Source organism: Canis lupus, chromosome 33 (assembly GCF_011100685.1).
Source record: "Canis lupus familiaris isolate Mischka breed German Shepherd chromosome 33, alternate assembly UU_Cfam_GSD_1.0, whole genome shotgun sequence".
NCBI lineage: Eukaryota > Metazoa > Chordata > Mammalia > Carnivora > Canidae > Canis > Canis lupus.
The window spans coordinates 25815589-25836289 of NC_049254.1; the positions used below are offsets into that span (position 1 = coordinate 25815589).

The following is a 20701-nucleotide window of genomic DNA, read 5'->3' on the forward strand; positions in this document are numbered from 1 at the left end:
TATTGTAGCATGTATCAGTGCTTCTATTGATATTGGTACTACCAAAAAATATTCTGTTTCTTGGCACTACCAAATAATACTCTACTGTATACATGTAACATGTTTTATTTGTTGATTCATCACTTAATGGACATTTGGGTTGTTTCTGCCTTTTCACTATTATAAATAATGTTGTTAAGAACATTCGAGTACAAGTTTTTGTGTGGCCATGTGTTTTCACCTCTCTTGGACATATACCTAAGGAGTGGAATTGCCGGGTCACATGGTAATTCTATGTTTAAACATTTGAGGAACCATTAGAAACTTTTCCAAAATGAATTCCATTTTACATTCCCATCAATAGTATATGAAAGTTACAGTTTCTCCACATCTTCACCAATGCTTGCTTTTTTGTTTTTTTGTTTTTTTTTCATCCTAGTAGGTATGAAATGGTAGCTCAATGTAGTTTTGACATGTATTTTCCTAACAGCTTCTGATGTTGAACATCTTTTCATGTACTTATTGGCCATTAGCATACCTGCTTTGGAGAAATGTCTCTTCAGGTCCTTCACCAAATTTCTAATTGGATTCTTTATTATTGAGTTATAAGCATTCTTTGTATTTTTTAGATATGATTTAAAAATATTTCCCCATTCAGTAGGTTATTTTTTTAACTTTCTTGATGGTGTCCATTGAAGCACAAACATTTTTAATTTTTATGATATTCAGTTTATTTTTCTTTGGTGCTTGTGCTTTTGATGTCATATCTAAGAAACTGTTGCCGAATCCAAAGTCATGAGGATTTATACCTATGTTTTCTTCTAAGATCTTCATAGTTTTAGCACCTATTTTTAGGTCTTTAATCCATTTTGAGTTAATTTTTGCATATGGTATGAATTAGGGAGTTAACTTTTTTCTTTTGTATGTGAATATTCAGTTGTCCCAGCACATTTTGTTGAAAAGACTGTTTTTCTCCCATTAAATGGCCTTGGTGCTCTTGTCAAAAATCAGTTGACCATAAATGTGAGGGCTTATTTCTAGACTCTATTCTATTTCATTGATCTATATGTCTGTTCTTGTGCTAGTACCATACTGTCTTAATTGTTGTTACTTTGCAGAAAATTTCAAAATCAGGAAATATAGGTCCTTCAACTTTATTCTTCATTTTCAAGATTGGTTTGGCTACTATGGGCCCCATGGATTTCCATTTTTGGGTCAGCTTAGAATCAGAAACCAGCTGGGATTTTGATAGAGATTGCATTAGATATGTAGGTGATTTTGATGAATATTGCTATCTTAACAATATTAAGTCTTCTGATCAGTGAATATGAGATTTCTTCCCATTTATTTAGATCTTCTTTAAGACTTAATTTTTTTCAATAATGTTTGTAGTTTTTAGACTATAGATTTTACATTTACTTTGTTAAAATTTATGCATAAGCATTTTATTCTTTATGATCCTATTGGGGTTTTTTGTTGTTTTTGTTTTAGACAGATAGGAGTGGGGAGGGGCAGAGGGAGAATCTCAAACAGGCTCCACACCCAGTCCGGTGCAGAGCCTGACATGGGGCTGAATCTCACAACCCTGAGATCATGACCTGAGCCAAAATGAGAGTGGGACACTTAACCAACTGAGCCACCTAAGTGCCTCATGATGCTATGGTTAATGGAATCATTTCTCTAATTTCATTTTTGGATTATTCATTGCAAGTATATAGAGAAACAATTGATTTTGTATGTTGATCTTATATCTTGCAAACTTACTGAATTCATTTATTGGTTTTTTAGTTTGTATTAGTTTTATAGTTTTTTTAGTGGACCCCTTGGGACTTTCTGCATACAAGACCATATCATCGGTATAGAGATAGCTTTACTTCTTCCTTTTCTTTTTTTATATTTTATTTAAATTCAATTTACCAACGTATGGTATAACACCCAGTGCTCATGTCATCATGTACTCTCCTTAATGCCTGTCACCCAGTTACCCTATCCCCCCACCCACTTCCCATTCTGCAACCCTTTGTTTGTTTCCCAGAGTTAGGAGCCTCTCATGATTTATCTTCCTCTCTAATTTTTTGCCACTCAGTTTCCCCCCTTCCCTTATGGTCTCTTTCACTATTTCTTACATGCAGCCTTTATCATTAGGTATGTTAGTTTGGGGTTTTTCATAAATATCATTTATTTTTATCTTATTTTATTTAAATTCAATTAATTAACATATAATATATCATTAGTTTCCAATGTAGAGTTCAGTTATTTATCAATTGCATATAACACCCAATGCTTGTTACATCATGCCCCCTGCTTAATGCCCATAGACATAATTCAGTAGGCTAAGTTCCCTTCTATTTCTAGTTTGTTGAGGTTTTTGTTTGTTTGTTTTTTACCATGAAAAGGGGCTGAGTTTTGTTAAATGCTTTTTCTATGTATGTCTATTGAGATAATTATGTGGTTTTTGTCCTTTATTCTATTGATATGGTATATTACCTTAATTAATGTTCAGATGATGAAACAATCCAGTAGTAGTTTTCCAGTGCTGCTATAACAAGGTGCCACAGATGGGGTGGCTTAAAAATAGAAGTTTATTGTTTCACAGTCATGAAAGCAAGAAGTCTAAGACAAAGGTGTTGGTAGGACTGATTCCTTCTGAGGGCTGTGAAGAAGAATTTTTTCCACGCTTTTCCCTTAGCTGTGAAGAAGAATCTTTTCCATGCTTTTCCCCTAGCTTCTAGTGGCTTTTTGGCAACATTTGGTATTCTTTAATGTATAGAAGAATCACCATAGTCTCACCTTCATCATCATATGGAATTCTTCTTGTATGCTTGCTGTGTCCAATTTGCTGCTTTTTTACCAAGATACCAATTATATTGGATTAAGGCCCACCCAAATGCCCCCATTTTAACACGACTAATTATATCTGCAACAACCTTATATCCAAATAAGGTCACATTCTCAGTTAGAACTAAGAGTTAGGACTTCAACATGTGAATCTTAAGGGGACGCAATTCAACCCATAATACTTGTATTCCTGGTGTTTTTCCACTTTTCATTTGTTCTGTCTTTTGTAAGCTACTCCAGATAGAAGTCCTATATATTGTTTCTGAATACCAGTATCTAATAAGCATTTAGAGTAGAGATCATCAGTTGGAGTCCAGGGTCCAGTGTTTTCCATAGTCCTGTTTTGTTTGGCCTGGACACTACTGAAAAAAGTAATAATAATCACCATTATTTGACAATACTTAAAATTCAGGAGATATCACCTAAGAAGCTGAATTCTTAACATTCCTTAAAAACAAAATCAGAAGATTTAATAACAGATATTACCATGTCAATTGACTGGTGCTGTAGTGGCTTTTCACTTTAGATGGGGCCTGTGCTATCCACTTTACCACAGCCCCCATCATTCCCATTCAGCCTGCTTCATTTACCTAATTATCTGCCTGTGAGCATTTGAGTATTTGACCTTGATTTAGAAGTTCAAGTCATGGTCTCCCCTTAGCCTAAGAAAATGCAAACATACACCTGTGTATTATTCACAATATCATCTGAAGCAAAATTTACCTTCCTATTTTGAACCCAATGTCCCTTTGACTCAGAGGATCAAGAACATTTGGATATCAAAGAGTTTTGATTTCAAGGACTTCTGATCTTGATGCTTTAACTACCATTTTAATTACATTATATTTTAGATATTACACCTACTACCTAATAATAGTTTCATTCCAATAAATATATATAATTTTAGAATTTTTATCCTATTTATAACAAATGTTAGTAGACATAGCCTATATAAAATAAAGCCAACTATAGCTAAAAACCTGCATAGCAAAAGTACTTCTAGAAAAACCAATAAAGGTTTTAGAATCATGTATATTTGGTAACATTAGTAACAACAAAAAAAAATTGATCCTGAAAAAATCCTTTTGACTAAAATTCTGCGGAAAAAATTGCCTCTTTTTGACATAATTTTAATGTGTAAGATCTGAGTTAAAAAATAATGGCCAGTAAATAGAATTAAAAATAGCAGGCAGTATTTGATATGGATTTTTCAAAACTGATCAACAAAATCTTTAATGTACCCTGATGAACACGGATGCAAAAATTCTCAACAAGATACTAGCCTATAGGATCCAACAGTACATTAAGAAAATTATTCACCATGACCAAGTAGGATTTATTCCCGGGACACAAGGCAGTTCAACACTCGTAAAACAATGTGATTCATCATATCAGCAAAAGAAAAACCAAGATCCATATGATCCTCTCATTAGATGCAGAGAAAGCATTTGACAAAATACAGCATCCATTCCTGATCAAAACTCTTCAGAGTGTAGGGATGGAACATTCCTCAACATCTTAAAAGCCATCTATGAAAAGTCCACAGCAAATATAATTCTCAATGGGGAAGCACTGGGAGCCTTTCCCCTAAGATCAGGAACAAGACAGGGATGTCCACTCTCACTACTGCTATTCAACATAGTACTGGAAGTCCTAGCCTCAGCAATCAGACAACAAAAGACATTAAAGGCATTCAAATTGGCAAAGAAGAAGTCAAACTCTCCCTCTTCGCTGATGACATGATACTCTACATAGAAAACCCAAAAGCCTCCACCCCAAGATTGCTAGAACTCATACAGCAATTTGGCAGTGTGGCAGGATACAAAATCAATGCCCAGAAGTCAGTGGCATTTCTATACACTAACAATGAGACTGAAGAAAGAGAAATTAAGGAGTCAATCCCATTTACAATTGCACCCAAAAGCATAAGATACCTAGGAATAAACCTAACCAAAGAGGTAAAGGATCTATACCCTCAAAACTATAGAACACTTCTGAAAGAAATTGAGGAAGACACAAAGAGATGGAAAAATATCCCATGCTCATGGATTGGCAGAATTAATATTGTGAAAATGTCAATGTTACCCAGGGCAATTTACACGTTTAATGCAATCCCTATCAAAATACCATGGACTTTCTTCAGAGAGCTAGAACAAATTATTTTAAGATTTGTGTGGAATCAGAAAAGACCCCGAATAGCCAGGGGAATTTTAAAAAAGAAAACCATAGCTGGGGGCATCACAATGCCAGATTTCAGGTTGTACTACAAAGCTGTGGTCATCAAGACAGTGTGGTACTGGCACAAAAGCAGACACAGATCAATGGAACAGAATAGAGAATACAGAAGGGCACCCTCAACTTTATGGTCAACTAATATTCGATAAAGGAGGAAAGACTATCCACTGGAAGAAAGACAGTCTCTTCAATAAATGGTGCTGGGAAAATTGGACATCCACATGCAGAAGAATGAAACTAGACCACTCTCTTTCACCACACACAGAGATAAACTCAAAATGGATGAAAGATCTAAATGTGACACAAGATTCCATCAAAATCCTAGAGGAGAACACAGGCAACACCCTTTTTGAACTCGGCCACAGTAACTTCTTGCAAGATACATCCATGAAGGCAAAAGAAACAAAAGCAAAAATGAACTATTGGGACTTCATCAAGATAAGAAGCTTTTGCACAGCAAAGGATACAGTCAAAAAAAAACTAAAAGACAACCTACAGAATGGGAGAAGATATTTGCAAATGACGTATCAGATAAGGGGCTAGTTTCCAAGATCTATAAAGAACTTATTAAACTCAACACCAAAGAAACAAACAATCCAATCATGAAATGGGCAAAAGACATGAACAGAAATCTCACAGAGGAAGACATAGACATGGCCAACACGCACATGAGAAAATGCTCTGCATCACTTGCCATCCGGGAAATACAAATCAAAACCACAATGAGATCCCACCTCACACCATTGAGAATGGGGAAAATTAACAGGCAGGAAACCACAAATGTTGGAGAGGATGCGGAGAAAAGGGAATCCTCTTACACTGTTGGTGGGAATATGAACTGGTGCAGCCACTCTGGAAAACTGTGTGGAGGTTCCTCAAAGAGTTAAAAATAGACCTGCCCTACAACCCAGCAATTGCACTGTTGGCGATTTACCCCAAAGACACAGATGCAATGAAACGCCAGGACACCTGCACCCCGATGTTTCTAGCAGCAATGTCCACAATAGCCAAACTGTGGAAGGAGCCTCGGTGTCCATCGAAAGATGAATGGATAAAGAAGATGTGGTCTATGTATACAATGGAATATTACTCAGCCATTAGAAATGACAAATACCCACCATTTGCTTCAACATGGATGGAATGGAGGGTATTATGCTGAGTGAAATGAGTCAATCGGAGAAGGACAAACATTATATGTTCTCATTCATTTGGGGAATATAAATAATAGTGAAAGGGAATAGAAGGGAAGGGAGAAGAAATGGGTAGGAAATATCAGAAAGGGAGACAGAACATAAAGACTCCTAACTCTGGGAAACGAACTAGGGGTGGTGGAAGGGGAGGAGGGCGGGGGGTGGGGGTGAATGGGTGACGGGCACTGAGGGGGGCACTTGACAGGATGAGCACTGGGTGTTATTCTGTATGTTGGCAAATTGAACACCAATAAAAAATAAATTTATTATTAAAAAAATCTTTAATGTAAAGTTTACCAAGAAAATAATTCATTTTGAAAAAAGTAATTTTAGTAAAATAAAAATTTTAATAGAAAATGTTAAAAATAGTTAAATTGTACTTACATTGAAAATTAAGCAAGGAATTAAACTTTTCTCAAGAATGTGCTTCCTGAAAATTCATTATGTTTATGTAATTCAGAAGTCATTTTAGATTTAAAATGTTGGCCAGGTTCAAAATACCTATGGATCAAAAGGTGGAAATCCCAACTACAATATCAAAATATTCTGGTCTGCCATTTAAGAACTGTGTCAATAATGGTATCTGATTGACTGAAGCCAGTTGGTGAGTGCAAGTTTTACCAAAAGGAATTTCAAAAACTGAAATTGTATAGAATTTTCTCAATCTCTTAAAGGATGCAAATACAAAGAGAGGATGGGTATAAGATCATAGAATGCTGTAGGTCAGAAATATTTACTTGAGACTACTAATAAGCCCTTCTTCTTTTCCTCACTAAGAGTACCAACCAGGATCCTCAGGCCTGGAAGATGGAAGACATTCCAGCCAACAAACTGTCCATTGCATGGCAGCTACCACAATATGCCCTGGTTACAGCTGGGGAGGTCATGTTCTCTGTCACAGGACTTGAGTTTTCTTATTCCCAGGTAGGTTTTTGCAAGTGAAAAGTGGATGTGAATATATTTCTCAGAGAAAGATGAGTTTTAAGCCTAGCAATGCCTTAGATAGATATGTGATCCTGGCCAAGACCTCTATATTTTTTGGCCTTGGATTCCTTGTATATGACCCTGAACCAAGAGTCATCTTGAATCCCAGGATCATGGCAGTACAGCATAGTAGCTGATGCTGTTTGGGACCTAGGAAAGGGTTACTTTAAGAATAAGGACTGTGGAGTTAAACTGCCCATGTTCAAATTTTGATGGTACAACTTACTGTGTAAACTTGAGCAAGTTAATTATCTCTCCAATGCTATTTTTCTTCATGTGTAAAGTAAGAATACTGATGCACTTTATCTCTTAGGGTATAATGAAGATTACATAATGAATTAAAATATTCAATTAAGAGGTCCACCTTATTATTGCTGTTAACATTATTATCTCCCCTTGAATCAACATGATAGCTAAAGTTAGGGGTGGGGGGAGTTCAAATTTGGAAACTTTTGTGGGAGAAGTTTTCTGGATAGATGCATGGGTTATAGTGTTAGGGAGCTTGTTTACTCACAAACCTATGTCCTCTTTAGGCTCCCTCTAGCATGAAATCTGTACTACAGGCAGCCTGGTTGTTGACAGTTGCAGTTGGGAATATTATCGTGCTTGTTGTGGCACAGTTCAGTGGCCTGGTACAGGTATGGATCTGATGGAATCAGGAGTTTGTGTCTACCTAAGATTTCCCCTCCAATTTCCTTTCCTCCATCTTCCCCCCATCTCTTTGCACCCCACATTCCCCACTCAGTGCTGTGGTGTGAGATGAGTTAGATAAATATAGACTTTGCCAAGTATATATATATATAAGAGTGACAATAATGACCACCATAGGCCCATATGAGGAGAGGCCAGTCAAGTCATTCTTCTTTTAACAAACCTCTGCCTACATTGGCGACCCTGAGTCAGTTTACTCCCTAGTCCTCATCCTATGAAGATCCATTTAGTTTCAGATTTCTTCATATTCTTCTCTTATATTTATTTCTTCCTGCAGTGGGCTGAATTCATTTTGTTCTCCTGTCTCCTGCTGGTCGTCTGCCTGGTCTTCTCCATCATGGGCTACTACTATGTTCCTATACAGCCGCAGGATTTACAGGAGCCAGCAGATAAGCAGATTCCCCACATCCAAGGGAATATAATCAACTTGGAGACCAAGAAGACAAAACTATAATAGCTCCCTGGACTCTTCCAAAACCCCAGTTCCTGGCTTTGGTCTTGGTCATCACCCATCCTAAGGCATTTTTTTCTCCTACTTGGTTAGGGAAGAGAAGTAGCATCATATCTGAGCCGATCTCCCCCACTTTTCTCTCATGATAGAGGCAGTTCTAGGCCTGGATATTCCAGTACATTAATAAGCAAGTCCCCTGAGACTCTATGTCTTCCCAACAATTACTAAACTCTGCAAATGTTGTGTAGTATTGCTGAAGCAGGCCTAGCATCTCTAAATGGCCATTAAAAACACAAAAAGTAAAATTGAAATTAGTCTCTGGGGTTATGCAAAGTTATGTGGGAATCCCTTTACTTGCCATTTAGAACTAATGAGTCCACTTTTTGAGGGGTTTAGGGGAAAAATTGCAGAATAACAGAAATGGTTTCTTCATAAATAACATATTTGTATTATTCACTAGGACCTCAAGAATTGGTATGTATGACGTGATCTGGTTCAGAGCCTGGCCTGTCAGCTATATACGTTTCATAAAACCATAGAAATTTTTTCAGTACTGATGGTAGAAAACAAATGACATTTTATTAATACACAGAAGAAATATATCTTTCTGATAATTACAGTATTTTATCTACTAACCCAACACCCCTTTCTTCACACTGATAGATCTTTGGAAACCAAATTAAATGTAGTATGCATGGTTCTGGAAAACAAAAACAGGTATAAGTTGTAGAAATCTTGTTGAGTCTTCTTTAGTGCACATTCTTCTTAGGGACTACAGTGTTTCAGCTGGATTATGCCTTCCTGTGGACAGTTGTATGGACACTAATTATAATTTGCCAGCCATGCCTTTTCAATGTTGTTGGGCCAGCCTTTTCTAATTATGACATCATTTCCTACTTATTGTAACTGATATTTAATAACAACAATATTTTTATGAATCCAATTTCCTTTTTTTATTATTACGCTCGTCAGCCTCAAAGTAGTGGGTCTGCCTTGATAAATTTTTCCTGTTTTACTCTTACCATAACTGTAATTTCTTTTTCCAAGTTTTTATTTTACTTCCAATTAGTTTATATACAGTATAATACTAGTTTCCAGTATAGAAATTTAGTGATTCATCACTTACATACAATACCCAGTGCTCATCACAAGTGCACTCCTTAATCCCCATCACCTATTTAACCCATCCTCCTGCTCACCTTTCCTCTGGTAACCATCAGTTTGTTCTTTTTTTTTTTTTTAATTTTTTTTAATTTGTATTTATTTATGATAGTCACAGAGAGAGAAAGAGAGAGAGGCAGAGACATAGGCAGAGGGAGAAGCAGGCTCCATGCACCGGGAGCCCGATGTGGGATTCGATCCCGGGTCTCCAGGATCGCACCCTGGGCCAAAGGCGGGCGCCAAACCGCTGCGCCACCCAAGGATCCCCAGTTTGTTCTTTATAGTTAATTGTATGCTTCTTGGATTGCCTCTCTTCCCCCACCCCACCCATCATGTTCATCTGTTTTATTTCTTAAATTCCACATGAGTGAAATCCTATGGTATTTGTCTTTTTCTTAAAGATTTATTTCATTTACCATAACACATTCTAGCTCCATTCATGCTGTTTCAAATGGCAATATTTAGTTCTTTTTATGGCTGAATAATATTCCATTATATAGGGCAGCCTGGGTGGCTCAGTAGTATAGTGCTGCCTTCAGCCCAGGGTGTGATCCTGGGGACCCGGGATCGAGTCCCATGTCAGGCTCCCTGCATGGGGCCTGCTTCTGCCTCTGCCTGTGTCTCTGCCTCTCTCTCTCTGTGTCTCTCATGAATAAATAAATGATTTTAAAAAGATATTCCATTAAATATATACATATACCACATCTTCTTTATCCATTCATCAGTCGTGTCATTTTTAAATGCCATTTCTTCATTTAGGACTGAGAATTCCCTGTTTACTAAAAAAAGGTTATAACATTCTAGGTTTAAGCTTATAAATGGTTATGTTTGGTGGAGAGGCTTGGTCCCAAATAAAGATCCCAGCAAAATCACAGGGGAGGACAAGAGTAGTAGAACATGAGGTTTTTGTTTTTGTTTTTGTGTTAATGAAAAAGGTGAAAAACATTACCTTGCATGCAGTGAATGAACCAGTGGACAGACTTGGAGATGTCATTATACTACTGTGTATTTCTAGGGAAAAAAATTCAGAACCACTATACCATAGAGTTTCATTTCCTTTGGCTTTTCCCTATTATCTCATCTAGAACTGTATTGAGTCTCACATAGTAAATGAACAAACAAGAGAAGTTGCTTCAGTTTCCTAAGTGTTATATACTTAAGTCTTAATGGCTATGGTTTCAGAAATACCAAAGTGACAGCAACACCATTCACTTTTCCCAGATATCTTGCTGTGAACTTGACCCTACTTCTTCAGAAGATATTCTATTTATTTTTGAGCAGTCTTAACTCCATCTGTTCTAGGAGGTATTGTTTCAAGAGAAGTTAACAGTGTTCTGTGAATAAAAGTTTCTATGCACAAATAAGTTTTGGGAATGAGGCATATTATATCCTCTTCCACAGTAAGATTCTGAGAAATCCTGCAGTAAAGACACAGGATACCTTGTTTAGCCTAAAGTGGGAAAAACTGAGGTAAGCAAGTCTTCCCTATGCTGAACTAAAACCTTCCTCTCTGAAACCTCCTACCTTTGATCCTTTCCTTTATAGCTAACAAGAATAAGCATAATCCCCTCTCATGTGGCAGACTTTTTGCTATTTGGTGAGACCTTTTATGTCTCCTCAGTCATGAAGTTTCTTTAATGGACCTTCACAGGGCTCAGTTGAGCCCTTTCAATACTCTGTTTTACCTCTTCTGAAAAATATATCAACCACTCTGGAAAACAGTATGATGGCTTTCCAAAAAGTTATCCTAGGACCCAGCAATTGCACTACTAGGTATTTATCCAAAGGATACAAACAATGATTTGAAGGGGCACATGCACCCCAATGTTTATAGCAGCAACGTCCACAGTAACCAAAATATGGAAAGAGCCCAGATGTCCATTGACAGATGAATAGATAAAGATGGTGTGGTATATACGTACAGTGGAATATTATTCAGCCACTCAAAAGAATGAAATCTTAACATTTGCAATGACATGGATGGAACTAGAGGGTATTATGCTAAGCAAAATAAGTCAGAGAAAGACAAACCATGATTTCACTCATATGTAGAATTTAAAAAACAAAACAGATGAGCATAGGGGAAAGGAAGGAAAAATAAAATAAGATGAAAATAGAGAGGGAGGCAAGTCATTAGAGACTCTTAATTCTAGGAAACAAACAGAGGGTTGCTGGAGAAGTGGGAGGAATTGGGTGATGGGTATTAAGGGGGTATTTGTAATGAACACAGGGTATTATATGCAACCACTAAATTCTACCCCTGAAACTAATAATACAATATATTATGTTAACTAAATTGAATTGAGGGACAGCCCCGGTGGCTCAGTGGTTTAGTGCCACCTTCAGCCCAGGGCATAATCCTGGAGACCCAGGATCAAGTCCCACATCAGGCTCCCTGCATGGAGCCTGCTTCTCCCTGCCTGTGTCTCTGCCTCTCTCTCTCTCTCTCTCTCTCTCTCTCTCTCTGTGTGTGTGTCTCATGAATAAATAAATAAATAAAATCTTAAAAAAAAACTAAATTGAAATGAAATAAAAAATTTTAAAAATGTAGCAGTGGCTCAGAATCCCTCTTAATATGTGAGATCTAGAGTCAAATATACTTCCAGATGTGGTCTGACTAGAAGAACTAAGACTTGCCTCTCTTTAAACGATATAATTCTGTAAACACAGCCTTAGGTAACATCAAATGTTTTTTGGCAACTATATCATAATATAGGCTTATATTCCAACCAGATGGTTGGCTAAAATTTCCAGTTTCTTAAGAAAGCTATTTGCTTATCCAAATACATCTTTGGGTTCTACTATGTGCCATTCACTAAATTAGGTATTAGAAAAACAAAAATGAATAATGTTACTATACCTGTGTGGGAGGTTACATCACTTCACTGATTGTCAAGATCCTAGGAAGTACAGAGGCCTTGAGGAAGTTATGGTATATTGAGGAAGAACAAGGACAGTATTATAGGGCTGCAATAAGGTGTAAAGAGCTAAAGGACGCAGTTAATGGAAGCTAGGAACCAGATGATGTGGGCCTTGAGACCATGGTAAGACATTTTCTGTTTATTCTAAGTGCGATATGAAATCACTGGAGGTTTAGAACATGGTAACAACATAATCTGATCCTATATTTAGGGTAACTCTGGCAGCTGAGAAAATTGGCTGAGGCAGGAAGGAATGGAAAAGGGATTCCAAGTAGAAGACTTTTGTAATAGTCTAGGCAAAAAACAAAAACAAAACCAAAACAAAAACCAAACAATTGCTACTTGGACAAAGTGGTAGCAGCGGAGGTAGGAAGAAATGGTTTGACTTGGAACTTAGCATTAGGAAGGACTGACATGATTTGAGTATGGTTTACATCTGTGGTTTGAAAGAAAAAAGCCAATGTGACTCTTAGCTTTGGGGTCTTGGGTAATGAGGATGAATGATGGTACAATTTTGGAGGAGTAGGAAAACTAGGGTTAACAGTAGGTGTGGGGCATAAAGTAACTAAGAATTTTGTTTTGTATATGTTGAACTTCAGATGCCAATTTGGTATCCAATTGGAGATGTTAAACTGGCAGTTTCATGAGTCTGAAGTTTAGTTAAGAGGCTGGAACTGGTGGGATGCCTGGATGGCTCAATGGTTAAGCATCTGCCTTTGGCCCAGGGCATGATCCTGGAGTCCTGGGATCGAGTTCCACATCGGGCTCCCTGCATGGAGCCTGCTTCTCTCTCTGCCTATGTCTCTGCCCCTCTGTCTCTGTGTCTCTCATAAATAAATAAAATCTTTAAAAAAAAAGAGGCTTGAGCTGGAAATGTGAACTTGAGAGTTATCAATATATAAGTGGGATTTAAAGGCATGAGATATCCCAGGAAAATGAATGTATGTATACAGGGGAAGAGTTCAAGGACTAGCCCCAGGATTTTCCAATATTAGAGATCAAGAGGAGTCTGGATTTCCAATTATACTACAAAGCTGTAGTAATCAAAACAGTATGGTACTGACACAAAAATAGATTCATGGGATCAAGAATAGAAAATCCAGAAATAGCAATTATATGGTCAACTAATTTTCAACAAAGCAGGAAAGAAAAATCCAGTGGGAAAAAGTCTTCTCAACAAATGGTATTGGGAAAACTGGACAGCAACATGCAAAAGAATGAAACTAGACCACTTTCTTATACTATACACAAAAATAAACTCAAAATGAAGTAAAGACCTAAACGTAATCCTAGAAAAGAGCACAGGCAGTAATTGCATTACTAGATATTTACCCAAAGGACACAAAAACACTTATTCAAAGGGATACGTGCCACCCCAATATTTATAGTGATATTATCAACCATAACCAAAGTATGCAAAGAGCCCAAATATTCATTGACCGTTGAAGGGCTAAAGACGATTGTATATATACTAATGGAATATTACTCAGCCATCAAAAGAATGAAATGTTGCCATGTGCAATGACTGGATAGAGCTAGAGAGTATAACACTGAGAAAAATAAGTTAGAAAAAGACAAATACCATATGATTTCACTTGTCTGTGGAATTTAAAAAATAAACCAAAACAGAGGAAAAAAAGAGAAAAACCAAGAAAGACTCTTAACTGTAAGGAACAAACTGATGGTTACTGGAGGGGAGGTCACTAGGGAGATGGGTTAAATAGGTGATGGGTATTAAGGAGGGATTGGCACCAGGTGTTATACATAAGTATTGAATCACTAAATTCTACACCAGAAACTAAATTTATACTGTATGTTAATTGGAAATTAAATAAAAACTTGAAAAGAAAAAAAAAGACACATATTTAGACACACATAAAAAAATAAAAGAAAAATGAAAAAAAAAAAACCACTTCATTGGTCTTACTCTAAAGATAAACTTCTAATTCCTCAACAAGGCCATCTGACCTGGCCCTTGTTATAGAGTTTATTATAATAGCAACTGGCTTCCTGCTATGATTGTTGATTTGTCTACTTCTACTATCTGGGCTCCTCCCTGCCCCTGGCCCTTAGCAAGTTGCCTACCCCTACCCCCTACAAAGATCCACTGGGATCTTAATCAGGATTTTATTGAAGGTATAGATCAGTTTGGGGGAGAGGCAAATTGACCATAATTGAGTCTTCCAAACATTGAATATTTTTTTCTAATGCCCTTACTTTTACTTTCTTTAGATTTAATTTTGCTTTTCCCTTTCTAATTTCTTGAGATAAAGAGTTAGATTGTCTATTCTCATTCTCTCTTCATTTTCTAATTTATGTATTTAGGATAGTAATGCCTTTTAACTTCATTAACTTCTTCTAATTACAATTTGGGCTGCAACCTGTTAGTTTTGTTTTTTGTTTTGCCTCTATTCTGTACCTCTCCATTTTCACCATGTGTGTTCTTTAAAATCCCATTCAAATGTTACTACTTTTATGAAGCCTTCTCTGATATATCACTGAGGTACACATGATTATTGCAACCTCTCAGGCTCAGTAGTGGTCTATTTGTTACTTGGTGGCAGACATTCTCATCATTTTCTGTCTTTTAGCACAGGTATGCTGTGTTGTTTTATTTCCTCAGCTTAACTGCAGGATCCTATAAGTTTTTATATGTTGTATTTTCATTATAATCAAGTTTAAAATACCTTCTAATTTCTTTTGTGATTTCTTCCTTGACCTATAGGTTATGAGTGTATTACTTAATTTTAAAGCATTTGAAGATAGTCTATATTATCCTTTTGTTATTAACATCTACTCTATTTCCACTCTGGTCAGAGAATATAACAAAATGAAATTCTACAAAATTGTTGAGTCATGTTTTATAAGCTAGCATATAGTCCAGGTCAATTTTGGTAAATAATGCATGCACACTTAAAAAAAAATACATTCTGTCATTGTCAGAGGCAATGTTCCTATTTGTCACAACAAATGGCTCCTGCTATGATTGTAGGTGTGTCTACTTCTGCCTAATTTGCTTTATATATTTTGAAACTATGTTGTGGGGGCATATAGACTTAAAAGTTTTATATCATCTATGGTGAATTGGTTTTTTTTTTTTGATTGGTTAATTGGTTTTATTATTATTACATCATGTTCCTCTTTATTTCTACTAAAGCTTATTGCCTTAAAATGTACTGTACTGAATATTAATATAGCTAGCTCTGTTTTCTTCTAGTTAATACTTGCATGGGATAATTTTTTCCACCCTTTTACTTTCCATCTTTCTTTGGTTTTATCCTCATGGTGTGTCCCTTACAGGCACCATATGTTTAAAAAAGAAATCCAGTGTAAGTATTTCAGTTGGAATTTTTAGTCTATTTATATTTAATGCAATTATTGGTATATTTAAGTTTTATCTACCATCTTTTTTCCTATTTTTTTTGTATTTTTCTATTCAACTAGCCTGTGCTATATCTTTTTTGCTTTCCCTTTCTGCTTTTTAAAAAATTAATCAAATATTTTTTGTTCCATTTTCCCCACTATTAGCTTTCACTGGTTATACATTCTTTTATTTTTTTTAATCTAGTGATTATTATATATACCCTGGGCTACTTTAAGAAAATATACATGATTAATGTACCACTACCATGGCAATTCTTGTATTTTAAAGCACTGTAATTTCATTTACTCTCTTCTACCTTTTGTGTTGTTTTTATACATTTTAGTTCTACACATATGTTGGATTCAACAAGACAATATTATTGTTTTATATATTCAATATTAATTTACATTTATTCACATATTCATTCTTTCTATTTTCATTCCTTCCTGCATTTCTGTGTTTTTATCTAGGATTATTTCCCTTCTTCCTGAAGAATTATCTTTAGTTGTTCTTTAGTGTAACTCTTCTGCTAATATATTCTCAGTTTTTGCTAGTTTGAAAAAATTCTCTATTTTTGAAGAATATTTTTGCTATGTGTGTGTTTTGAGGGTTCACATTTCTAGATTAGTGGTTATTTTCTTTCATATTTCATATTCTGGCTTCCATTATTCTGTTAAAAAGTCAGCACCAAATCAATTAAGAATTGAAGGGAGTATTTTCTCCCCCTCAACTGCTATATATATATTTTTTTACTTTGGCTTATTTCTTTCACCAAATTTGGAAATTTTACAGCCTTTGAATATTTCTTTGAATATTTTTTCCAGTCTCTTTCTCTTGTGTTTCTGGGACTCTGATGTCATAAATGTTACATATTTTGTTATTATGCCACAGGCCCCTGATGCTCGGGGCCTGTCATTTGTTGTTATTCCGATTGGATAGCTTCTATTAATCTGTTCCTTCATTAATCTTCTTTCCTCAGTCATGTATAATCTATTGAGCACATCCAGGGAGTTTTATTTCATTTATTATAATTTTCAATTTTACTATTTCTCTTTGTTTCTTTTTTCATAGCTTTATTTCTTTGCTGAGACTTTCTAGGTGTTTTTTTTTTTTTTTTTCCCATTTGTTTCAAGAGTGTAATTGCTAGTTGACACATTCTTATGATTGCTTTACAGTCCTTTTCAGATAATTCCTGAGTCATCCCGCTGGCATCTGCTAGTTGTCTTTTTTCATTCAAGTTGTAATTGGTTGAGGAATGAAAGTTGAACTTCCTGCTCAGTTCCACAGACACTGTAGTGGAGGAGACAGTTTTTCCATTGGTGTTTGGCTGGAGTCAGGTGGGTATTGTCAAATGTTTCATGTTCTGCTATGTTGCTCTTTTTCCAGTTCTTTGGCTACAGAGGACAGCCATTATGGAGTACAGTTTTTGGGTGCTCCTGTTGGTAGTTTCAGCTACAGGCTTCTCCACCCCCATACCAGATACATATTAAAAAAAAAAAAAAAAAGCCTAGGGAATTACCAAGTTAAATCCAGAGCAAGAGTCCTGCGTGGCAAAAAAAAAAAAAAAAAAAAAAAGTTACAAAATTGCACTAATATTTATTACTAAAAACCTGGGGGAATATACATGGAACTGAATTATGAGGATACTACATCAGAGGTGGAGGAAAATAAATTTCAGTTAGGCTGAAATTATTATACAGGTGCACTTACCAGAGATTCTGGATTCATTATGCTATCACACACAGTTCACAGAGTTCTATTTTCTCTTTTTGTTGTTGGTAGACTGAAAATTTGATTCATTTCTGGCTTATGATGAATTGAGATGCCAGAAATCCTCTGTAGAGGAAGGAATAAAAAGATTTAGAGAGTGGGATGCCTGGGTAACTCAGTCAGTTGGGCATCTGACTCTTGGCTTCAGTTCAGGTTGTGGTCTCAGGGTTGTGGGATCAAGCTCTTTATCAGGCTCCCTGCTCAGTGGGGGGATCTGCTAGAGATTCTCTCCCTCTTCATCTGCCCTTCCCCAAGCTCTCTCTCGCATGCTCTCTCTCTCTCTCTTTCTCTGAGGTAACTGAATGAATCTTTAAAAGAAAAAAAAAAAAAAGATTTAGAGAGATAAGAATGTTAGAGTGGATCTGTCATGTATTACCTACCCAGCCATCCCAGCCCTGAGGACAGGCCTGTTGCAATAATATTGAGAAATGCATTAATGAAAGTAGTACCAACATATTTGAAAAGCACCATATTGACTCTCTTCTGTAGGTCAGATACAAAGGTGGCAAATACTGATATTGAAATGGGTTTTATGATTTCAATAAGGAATATGATATCTCAGGGTGGCAGAGACTAGTAAGTAGTACCAAATTATCAGAGATAGCTTGGGATTATTTTAGTAGACAGAAATGCTGGTAGGGCAATCATAATGGTTTGACTCACAGGAATATTTGGAATTAAATAACTGATCATAGGGTCCCTCGTGCTGAAATAGGAAGTTCATCATGTTTGCATAGTAAAGCAAACTCTATGGAGTAAAGGCCGTTTGGTGAGCATTTACACAGGACACAAACATTCTAATACTCTGAGTTCATTCTGAAAGATCCCTTCACATAACCTTTTTCTCCAGACCAACTTGCTATCAATTTTCCTATCATTCCTTTCATGTCCCTGACGGTCCTGCCAAATTATTAGCTTCTATCCACGTATTACTATACAGCTGCTCTTTAGGCCAGCTTTGCTTTAGGCAAAATGGGCAATGAGATGTCATGTTTAGGATTCTGCCCACTGGATGGAATTACCCCTTTCCTTTTACTGCAGGGCCATAAATTTGGTGGGGCTGCTGCATTGCAGAAGGCATCACCAACTGTCATGCAAAACCATCTACAAAAAAGGCTCAGATTTTTTCCTTTTCAGTCAACTGGCCACAGAGAACACCGCATGTGGCTTAAACAAAGAATGAGAGCAGGGTGGCAGTGCAATGGGCATAGGCACACCAGGCAGGAGTAAGAGCCACCTGCTCATCCAGTGTACAATTACTCAAGCCCAGTCCCAAATATACCACATGACAAAGGAGTATTGCTGGACATAGCTGATTCCATGGCTCAGTAGATAAAACACTCAATTTATGTGGGGCAACTGGTGTTCCATAGTCCAATGAGTGTTCAGTCTCTGCCACAGCCTAATCGTAAGCCAAGAGCTATCTCTCAAAATGAGGATAATTACTTTTCAAAGCAGGCATGATTTTGCCCCCAAACCCTGTGGACCTCTATGCTGAATCTCCTCTCAGAGCATAGAATCCATACCACATCTTGATCATAGATATTTTGCAAACCACTGGGCTCACTGGTCATAAATAGGGTGACCATATAATCTATCATCCAAACTAGGACAGTCTTGAAAATGAAAGGAGGCACTAATAATAAATACACTGGAACAATATGCATAAACTAAAACTATCCTGAGATGTGTAGTCATTTAATCATAGCAACCAAGTGATTAATTTGTTTGCTTTGCATCCTCGACCAGCCAGAGTGCACACTGAAAGGAATTCAGGAAATTTTGACAGAGAGCTCTCAATTCTAAAATATCCTAGATTAGGACATTGAATTTCAAGGTAAGAGATCTTCAAGTATTCAGGCAAAAAAAAAGTAAATATTTAGTCAGTTCTCAAACATTAGTATGCATGAGAAACATCTGGATGGTTTGTTAAAACATTTCTACACACAAAGTACTACACAAAGTTCCTAATTCAGTAGCCATAAGATGGGATCTGATAATTTGCATTTTAACAAATTCCCATGTGATGTTGATGCTATTGATCCAGGACCATATTTTAAGAACCATTGATCTAGAGAGAAGAGAAAAAATATCCCCACAGACTGTCCTCAGTCTTTTCCACATCAAAATTCAATATCAAAAGATAATGGGGCAACTGCTACAATATTCTAAAGAAAATTATATCAAGTTGTAGTTGAAATTGTAGCGGCACTGACAGCTTTCTTTCTTTTTTTTATTTTTACTGACAGCTTTCATAAACATGAACAACCTCAAGTAAAATTGCCTTTATGAGAGCCTCTTGCAAAAGCTATGCAATGATGAAGTCCTCATAAGAAAAGATAAATAAAAATAACTTGGGAATGGAGAAGTTGCATTAAATATGAAACCAATACTAATTATGAGAATTATGATGGTAAAATAAGTGTTATCATAAAATATATATCTATGTAAACTAATATATCTCATCTATAAGAAACAAAATATGTAAATTTGAGGTTCCTTTTTTTTTAAAGATTTTATTTATTAGAGAGAGAGAGGAGAAGCAGGTGAGAGATGGGGCGGGAGCAAGGGCGGAGGAGGGAGTAGGAGAAGCAGGCTCCTTGCTCAGCAGGGAGCTGAATGCAGGGCTTGGTTCCAGGATGCTGGGATCTTGATCTGAGCTGAAGGCAGATACTTAATTGACTGAGCCACCCAGGAGCCCCCTGAAGCTCCCTTTAAGAAGGGCTTCAACATTAACTTAAAAGGAAACTGAACAAAATTAATAGATTTTTAAAGTACTCTTTAAATTCAGATGGTATGTTGTAAATTACTTTTTTTTTCTGATAATAGGCTCTAGAAGGCACAGTATATTTATGACCTGAGTATCTAAGAGAAATTATATTTACTAATTCAGGTTCAGAGGTCTCCAGTAATACAAAACTCAACCATGCTCTATTTTACCTATAATTTCTCTGCCATATTTTCCTGCTATTTAAGGTAAAGAAATTAAGACTTGTGTGCTGTCAAACTGGCTAATGACTCATCTGAAATGTAAATCTTTGTTAAGAATCATGAAATATGTTTGAGATAGTGTAAAGAAGTCCAAAAGCCTGGCTAA

The 20701-nt window shown here is 36.4% G+C and overlaps 1 protein-coding gene across 2 annotated transcripts in view; it reads left to right on the forward strand.

The window, feature by feature from the left end:
- SLC15A2 (solute carrier family 15 member 2) overlaps window positions 1–9331 on the forward strand; it is a 36593-nt gene extending 27262 nt beyond the window's left edge. For both annotated transcript variants that reach the window (XM_038583000.1, XM_038583001.1), the window contains 3 exons: window positions 7020–7166; window positions 7760–7864; window positions 8215–9331. In XM_038583000.1, coding sequence (XP_038438928.1) covers window positions 7020–7166; window positions 7760–7864; window positions 8215–8391 — 429 coding nt within the window. In that variant the 3' untranslated portion in view covers window positions 8392–9331. The remainder of the gene's footprint in view (window positions 1–7019; window positions 7167–7759; window positions 7865–8214) is intronic.
- Window positions 9332–20701: the final 11370 nt, after the last annotated feature.